The 8719-nt window shown below is 38.9% G+C and overlaps 1 protein-coding gene across 2 annotated transcripts; it reads right to left on the bottom strand.

Annotated features, from left to right (window-relative positions):
• Positions 1-790: 790 nt before the first annotated feature.
• LOC111012834 (QWRF motif-containing protein 2) lies at positions 791-7090 on the bottom strand. Of its 2 annotated transcripts, XR_015788880.1 has the most exons (7): positions 5193-7090; positions 4778-4897; positions 4168-4284; positions 3963-4052; positions 1410-1517; positions 942-1172; positions 791-869 (listed from the first exon to the last, which is right to left on the bottom strand). XR_015788880.1 is itself a non-coding variant. In XM_022287109.2 (6 exons), the coding sequence occupies exons 1-6, from the start codon at positions 6618-6620 to the stop codon at positions 1113-1115; spliced, it is 1923 nt and encodes a 640-aa protein (XP_022142801.1). In that variant the 5' UTR covers positions 6621-7090; the 3' UTR covers positions 791-1112. The 2 variants fall into 2 exon arrangements, 1 of the variants encoding a protein (XP_022142801.1); XM_022287109.2 differs by having other exon boundaries at positions 791-1172.
• Between the last annotated feature and the right edge of the window lie 1629 nt (positions 7091-8719).

Genomic DNA, 8719 nt, shown 5'->3' with positions numbered 1-8719 from the left:
TGACTCATCAATGTACTTGAATTGAATCAATGGAATCTCCTCCAGATCATGGGGCCTCCCAGCAAGCCGATCTCTTTGACTTTCTCACACCCCACCACACGATCTTTGTTTAGATCTTCCTTTTTCTTCTCCCTTCTCTTTCCTGAACAGTTCATATTGGCATTAAAATGTATATAAAAGCAGAGTATGTGAGTGTTGTGTAATGTGTAGTGTTTTCCATCTTAATAGGAGCTGCCGTGCTCTGTGGGGGTCTTATCTTACACAGATACACAAGTTACACAGAACAAGCATAGGAAAAGAGAGCAAGAGATAAAATGATGCCCCATCTACCCCCAGTCACAATCTTAAGATTCCAATCTAATCAGAATGATGAATTATTATGCTGATTGTTGTGTCCTCTTCAGAATTATGAGACTTCCACTCTGAAGCTAAATCCTTCTTAATTTTTGTGGCGAAATGTGATGTCGTTTTCCAAATTTGAGGTTAAGTACAACCCCAGACATTTCACCCTCTACTCATAGCATTGCACGAGGTCAGATCCTCTTTTTTGACCAACTTTGCAAATCTTATCATCATCAAATTCGATTCTTGATTCTCACTCAATCACATTTCTTTGATGGAGTGAGAGAGAGAGTGAGAGAGAGAGAGAGAGAGAGAGAGAGAGAGGTAGAGACAGAGTTTAGGCAAGGAAAGAGATGGCATTTAGTTTCTGAAAGAATTTCAATCAAAATTCGATTACCACATTGATTTGAAGTTTGCAGTGTGTAGACAAAGTGAGCAGATAACCATATGAAGAAACCAGACGGCACGGAAAAACACACCAATGCCATATTTTATAAATGAAAACCTCTGGTCTGTAATGAATGGACCTGTACACAAACTAATTTGACATCAAGGACAATCCCTGCTGCTACCTATACACGCAAAAACACAATACTTACAATCTTCCTGTAAATAAACAAAAGCCAAATATTTGGACACTCTTCCGCTTCAGAAAGCCACAACCATCCAGAATGTCCTTATTGCCTCCGGAAAAAAAGAAAGATTTTGATCTTCTGCTATAATGTTAGCTTTCAGATAGTCAACAGTCAACAGCTTGTACATGTAAGTTGTCAGATTGAAGGTACGTATCTCTGCTGTAAAATTTGAGTTCGCAAGCTACACTCTTTCACCTGATTTCCCAAAAATTAAATAGTTAGCTGCAGACATACAGACATAAAATACGTACATAAGAAATAACTTGTCCAAATTTTGTGCGTGTATGGGTGTGGATGGACGTGGATATAAACATATGTCTTGAGCGGGATTAAGGAGAAAAGAGAAACAATAATGTGAAGAAATAGGCAAGTGCAGACACATTGTTTCCCAGCAAATATGTGTAAACAAAGTAGCAAAACAGAAGCATTTACCTGTAGTACAGCAATTGAAGACAAGAGATATTTGACCCGCTCAAGCAAAGCACACTCCTTTGCACTCACATTTGACAGCTCGCTAACAAGAGAGTTTACTTTCCCAACCTATCAAATGAAATATGCTTAGAAACACAGAAAAATACAAACCGAGTTGCAATATCTATACTACCTAAATCCAAGTCTCCCAATCTATTTTCATCACAAGCATTAAAAAAGCTTACTGCCGACATAAAATTAAATTACACGTGGTAATGAGAATTCCATCAATGTCTGGTTTATTTTCCAAAACAGTTAATATTTCAGAAATCCCTGTTCCACACATATGAGAAAATGAAAGAGGAAAATAAATCGTTCTCGACAAGTTCTATGCTATAGATATGTTTGTAAAAACGGAAATTGAACGTTTTTCCAGCGCCAGGAACCATAGTCAATAATTTAGTCAGACTAGAACAAGAAAATTCCTTCTGTGCACCAAAAGAAAGAACCACAAACCACATCTAGGAGCTGGGACCAATCGACTTTTCAACAGCTGAGTTAGTTCTAGCTATACAATACAATGCTGGTTTGTTGATGTCAATTGGCACAATATCATAAAGCTAAATGATAGGCCTCCTGTGCGTTTCACTTATGAGATACAGAACTGCAAAACTTAGAATTCTACTGTGTTTTATATTTTATTTGAGTTGGATTTATGCTTTATTACAGTTAGTTATTTTCCATGTAATTAGTAAGGGTGGTGGTTTACTGTGGTTTCTTTAGTAAGCTTATGGTTACGTAGCTTTATAAAGAAAAAGATGGAAAACTACATGGAGGGATCAGACCTCTTGAAAGTTTGAATTAGGGCTGTATCATTCTTAAGTTTCCTAATGAAGTTGTATTTTATAGTTTGTGTTCTATGATCAAACCTGACATGCAGTTGAAGCCATACAAGATCTAAGAAAGAATATTTGATTAGTTGGAACACCTTTTCTCGTTAAAAAATGAGAAGCTGTTAAGTGGTGCATGGTTTCAGGACAAAATAGGGCCATCAAGAACAGAATTTTGGAGCCTCGATAAAATTGGAGAAACTTTCTGGTAAATCTATCCTGAAACATCACCTTACTCCCAATATAGAAATCCTTCCTAAAAGGCTTACTACCCTGGTCCGATAGCAGCAAAATGTTCCTAAAGTACAGACTCTCGTACCCTTCCAAGAGGGGATTACAAAAGGCTCTATAATTATTAGTATGTAATTCAAAAGAAGAGTAGTTAAGAAAATCTTAGTGTAAGAAACTGCAATTGAAGCAAAAAGGGAGAGGAGAAAAGCCCTCTACCGTCTGTCCACCACTCTAGATACTTTGCTCAGAAATTATCAACTAAATACACCACTACATAACATACTAAATATTCATCGAGCAGATCACTTATTTATTTATTATTGGGGGGGGGGGGGGGGGGGGGGGGGGCGCACTGGGCCACTTGCAGCTGAAAAACAAAAGATTCTAAGCTTTCATATCTTCCTACATAGGCTGCAGTAGCAGGGAGAATTTGCCAGATTAGGGTTTTCCTTTTGGATAAAATCACCAAAATTGACTTTCCCAAGGTAAAGTGACCAAATGAAGAACCTCAGTGCCTCACTTTCTTGAAAATTATGAATCTTCGGATATTGAAGAACTGACCCCTCCATAATATTCTTGCATTTTATCAAAAGGTTTCCTTTAGATCTTCAATAAAAAATCCCCAAGTGGTTGAGCTTTCACCAACTGTTATCCTGCATGTTTTTGTTGGCAAACCACATGTCGCAGGATATCCCACAAGAGAAGCCATATCCTCCAACTCCCTATCTGATAAAGATCTGCCCAGTTGATCTAATATTAGCATTCTTAAATGGAGCATCTAATTATGAAGCCCATTTTCTAGAGTCCTATGGAGGCTGTTGTTCATCACTTTTGGGATATCTTGATGCAATAACCGATGCATTCTCTAACCTCCTTACTTAACTGCTGACTGGTTTTCCATTGGGGAAAAAGCAAGGATCCTTTGGTTTAATGATAGTCAAGCTATTACTATGAACTAAAAAATTGAAGTACAGATATGCTTAGGAAATTTTGGGGCTGGCTTGTTTTTAGCTTCTTTTTGCAGCTCCTTGGCCAAATACTTGGGTAGGTTTCTTATCTTCCTCTTTCCTTCTAGTGTAACCTTTTCTTGTTTAATGAATTATTCATCAAAAGAAAAAGAGAAAAAAGATCCTATCCTATCATAGAATTCAAGGACATAGTAGTACAACGAACAGATTAGGTTCAAGTAAGGTCGTTCATATCCTATTTATATGGATAAATTTTAAAAGAACGATCTACAATTCTCTGGTTTTTTCCCTGAAATCTTATTCTCATCAAACATGACTATCATATGATTTCAAAGTATCAAATGTGCAAGCATCATGTAGAATCCCTTGAACCATGCTTATCCCAAGAAGCTATGGGAACAAATTTAACATATAAACTAGCAAAATTTTACAGCTCCAAAATCTATAATAAGAAAATGGAAACATTAAAAAATGACGATCATCACCTTTGATAATAGAAAGCAAATTGATGATGCCATTGTCTGCAGCACATCAACGGCTGAAGAAATTGCATCCTTAATACCTTGGACTTCCGCCTGTAGTATAAAGGAAAAGGAATATCAAGAAAACTAATTAAGACAGTCAAATCAATGGAATGGCCAACCACATAGCCAACTAACCCCCCCTCACAGACAATAACACAAACTTCACCTTTGCTGCTCCAACAACTGGTAGGCGAAGGGTACTCGCCCTCAAAGCTTCAGTAACACCTGATAGAGAGTTGAAGAAGTCTTGATCCAGTCGATCCCACTCTTCCAAATGCGACATCTATTCTCACGAAACAGTGGTAAATCAGACAAGAGCAAGACAGAAAGCAGAAAAAACAACATTTGCAGAACTGAAATCCCAAGTCTTGCCTCACATAATCCTAACAGTATTAGCCACTGTTGAAAAGAAATTCAAGCAAAGAACCGGTAAAGGGTAAAGTTTGGGTCTAGTTTAGGAAATGAAGTAATAATAGTAACTTTGGCGGATAATCTTACAAAAACACTTTAGAGCCATTTCCTAACAACCCAGTTCCAATAAATACTATAAATGTAGGTGGGGATGCTTCCATAGCTTCAGAATTGACAAAGCAATAAAAAATAGCTAAAATAGCATAATATGAACGTCCAAAAGCAACTTCCATAAAAAAGAAGAAGAAGAAGAAGAAGAAGAAGAAGAAGATGAGAGAGGGAGAGCAAATTTCTTTAAAAACTACAGAATACATTAGATGACGCTGGCAAAAAATGAAGAAGGAAAAATAGAATATTAGTCTTACTTGCCAGCTGAGGATGGACGTTAAAATTAGTTTTTGCTTCAATGACTGCAACTCCGATCTCTTTGTTCTAACAGATTCACGAAGCTTTGAGCTACTCAGCCATGCGTTATACAGGCTTCTCTGTGCAAATATACCAATGTAACTCTAAGTAATATTCCTTGAATTATTCAACCATGGAAAAAATAAAGAGACAATAAAACCCAACCATTGTTGAACGGTCAACTTACCAGCATCCATAGATTTGCGACCAAAAGAACATGGAACAGAATATAATTTTAAAAAAAAATCCTTTAAAAAGAAAACCCCAAAGAAAAGGCCAACAACCCCTCCCCCAAAACTCAAAATAAAAAAAGATAACAGGGTTTTTAGCTCAAAGGAGCAACTTATCGCACGAGGGAGAAGAAGCGAAGCCTACCTCTGCGTTCAACCTGAGGCCGGATTGGGCAGCATCTGCTCGGGCGTTTACAAAACGCCATTGCAAGAGCCGGTTATGTAAGAGCCTCAATAAATGTGCATCTACTATCCGGTTCTCCGCAATCTTCCCCCTCCGAGCATCAGCAACAAAACTTGTCATTGATAATGGCATGTTGCTCAAACTGTTAAGAGGTGTACTTCCCACAGCATTCCTCACCCGGGGTGCTGTGGATGATGCTAAAAGCCTACTTGGTGACACAGGCATAAGGGAACCGCAAATGGGAGATAATTGTCCTCTGCTATTGGCAACTTCGCGTGGAGATGATGTGGGACTATCAATTGCAAACTTCTTTGGCGCGGTAACCTTGGAAGGAGCTAACGTTCTTACCCCGACATTTTTGGACAGTGGCGAACCATTTTCGCGCCGCAACCGGTTGTTTGTCTCCTGCCAAAATCTGGCCGGCACTACAATCCCGCGAGGTCCCCGCTGCCCCTGTCCTTCGCCAGGACTATACTCTTGAGCTCCAGAATTGCTACCTGAAGAGACGCTATCAGAATCAGAGGACACTGTATTGGAATTATCAGATACAATTGCTGAATTTCCGTCGACAACATGTTCGGCCGCCTTCTCCAGTCCTCCATTTACAGAATCTGAGCTCAAAACTCCATCAAAGGAAGCTCTCCCCTGAGCCATCGAATTCTGCAACTGCCTAACCACATTCGCAGATCCACCACTAATCCTCTTCCTCTCGGCTATGTCCTCACAATCCAAACTCCTGCTCATAAAATTAGCCTGCCTCAACCTACTGGGCCATCTATGCTGATCCATAACAAGCTTCGAGTTCTCTGTTTTGTCCCCAACACCGCCGCCTCTCGCTGGCGTCGTCGACTTCCTCCGTTCAGGCGTACCCTTTCTCACACCTGGTGAAGGAGCCGCCTTCGCCTTACAAACTTGCAGAGAGAAGGACTCGCCCTGGAATGAAACAGATAAACTCCTCGTAGAAGTAAGCAATAACTTCTGAGAGACAGGCACATCGCCCAGGCCACAATTATCATTCCCAGTCCTGAAATCCAGAGAATGAGGCCTAGGACTAGGAGCCGCAACTCTTCTTCGGTCCACCGATACCGAACGCTTGTTGAGCGACGGACCACTCTGAGCCGGCGTAGCGGCTAAACCGGAAGTTCTAGAGACTGAAGGAGAAGGAGACCGTTTCGTAACCGAGACCGAGGAAGAGGAGTTCGAGGAGGGCATGAATCGAGAAGTGACTTCCCGAGCTTTCGGCTTGCGCGGATCGATTGCATTGTCGGACTCGGACGGAAATAGAGGAATTCTCGTCGAATTCTGTCGCGTAGGATGAAGATGAGGCCCTTTCTGGGCGGCATCCTTGGGGTTTAGCGTCGTTGATACGGCAGCTACCATTGCTCGCATTCAGAAACAAATCCACCTCCCATTCCACAAACCCTAACTATGTTTCAAAGATTCCGCCATAAACAAGAGCGAAGGATCTTCAAGGCCAGCTATAAGAGGAAAGGAAGAAAAAAAAAGGACTCCGGGGGAGAATTAGAGGAGAGAGATGCGCAGTGAGAGTGGGTTTAGGAGAATTAATGGCGGGTAAATGTAATTAGGAGAGAATTTAAGGAACGGGGACGGTGATCGTAACAGTTGGCCGGCGACGGAGAATGGGAGTTGGTGTAGGCGAGATTTAGGAGCATAACCGTTTCCCTTAGCACCCTGTTTGCAGCTTCTATCAATTCGTTAACAGAGAATCCTGTACTCGCGGAGTTCGTTTGGATTCCCAGTACTCGCGTTAAACTACAGCAACGTATTCAGACCAGGGGTATTTATGGGAATCAACGGATGATTTGGTTGGGTCGTGGTGCCCACGCGAGGCGCGTCTTTGGGGGGCTGGAAAAATAGAGACTAAAGTGAAGGTGAGGTCATTGAACCTTGGAAGAGACGTTACACAAAATTCTGACAAATGTACAATAAAATCCATTCACAAATATCCCGTGTTTGTTTTTCAAGTAAACTTATGCTAATTCCTAGCCAAAAAAAGTAAACCAACGGTATAAATTCTCATTTTCATCCTCAAACTTGGGGAGACAAAAATAATTCATTCTCTAAAAAAAAAAAAATAGATTACTGAAATTAATATTTTATCGATATAAATTTAATTTAATTCAAAATTTTCAGACTAGTGCATGTCCTTCCATGAGACTATCGAACAAGTCATTCTGCAAATCTTGTAGTGCCCTACCTAAGGTCTTCAGATGATCAAATTAATAAATCGAAAGAGACGAAGTAATGAAAAACACTTAGCATATTGAGTGAGTGACAAATTTTTTACTTATTTGGTTAGGTGGGGTATGGTGAGCCCCATTCGTATACGGCCATTGGCGAGTTGTTAAGGAACATTCTTAGTGCGTTGTGTTGTCGCCATTACGTACCACCTTGATCTTGTTGCAAGCGTTGCGAGGCCGCCTATACACCACTGCCATTTTGACGTTACTTCTTCCGTTGGTCATATGTTCGCAGTGGAGTTGGTCTCCACTGCCACGTGTATATAGCCTGCGCACTCCATGTCCATGGCTCATTTTTCAGCTAATATCAACTTCTAAAATTATATTTTAATATCAAGTTTGGAGTTCATTTAACGAAACTATAGATAAAAATAATTAAAGAAAGAGGGATATTATTTTTATATAAATATACTTAAAATTACATTTGGTAGGGAAAGAAACATTTATAGAATCTAAAAATTTCCACAACATCATTGTCTAGTTGGTGATAGGGCATAATAAGGTTTAGATTGTTGAGATGTTCCAAGATAAAACGCTATATAGTACCAAGCATGTAACGACTTTTATATGGGGTGGTGCGGTGGTCAAATCATCAAAATTAATTCCCATCCACAAAATAAAAAAGAAATTTTTTTTTATTGCAAGTGATTTCATTCTCCCGATGTGACAATGCCTTGACGAAAATCGAAATTAATTATACAAAAATCTCAAGATTTAGAATATAACAAGAGAGAAAAATGAGAGTAGTGTAGTTTGGATGAAAGTCCATCTATATTTTCTTTAGGTTAAAGTACTGACTTCGATATTTGAGATTGCTAATGCTTCGATAAATTACTTGATGTGTTAATCCAGTATTTTGATCCTAAACTTTTATAAAAATATTTGTCGATTCCTACTATTAAATTATTACATTGTCTTTATTAAAAACTAATAGCTTTTTTTTCCTAATAAATTATAAAACAGTAAGCCCTGGACTAAATTATGTATTTAGTGTAATTTAGTTGTGGAAAAATACAATTTCTATGGATGCTAATTTTAACTTTCAACTTTTGTTTTCATTAAATTAAACCCTAATCTTGAATCGTATCTCAACAATTAATATCTTCTCAAAATTAATAGATCATACAAAATTTAAATAATAAAACACTTAAATTTCGAACTCAGAAATCAGAATCAGAAATTTGATGTTGTTTGTTAAAACTATTTGAAATAGAAATAGAAATGGGA

The sequence above is a fragment of the Momordica charantia genome (assembly GCF_013281855.1).
Source record: "Momordica charantia cultivar OHB3-1 chromosome 11 unlocalized genomic scaffold, Mcharantia_2.0 BLBB01000011.1, whole genome shotgun sequence".
Taxonomy (NCBI): Eukaryota; Viridiplantae; Streptophyta; class Magnoliopsida; order Cucurbitales; family Cucurbitaceae; genus Momordica; species Momordica charantia.
The sequence above is the reverse complement of the archived record's forward strand: the minus strand, read 5'-3'. Positions and strand labels throughout refer to the sequence as shown.

What these genes read in the sequence shown, in the direction of transcription:
- LOC111012834 (XM_022287109.2), bottom strand. Translation starts at nt 6,620, where the DNA reads ATGCGAGCAATGGTAGCTGCCGTATCAACGACGCTAAACCCCAAGGAT. An exon ending in CGTCCATCCTCAGCTGGCAA is followed by an intron (nt 4,285 to 4,777) that starts GTAAGACTAATA and finishes TCGTGAGAATAG; the next exon opens with ATGTCGCATTTGGAAGAGTG. An exon ending in TTTGCTTTCTATTATCAAAG is followed by an intron (nt 1,518 to 3,962) that starts GTGATGATCGTC and finishes TTCATTTGATAG; the next exon opens with GTTGGGAAAGTAAACTCTCT.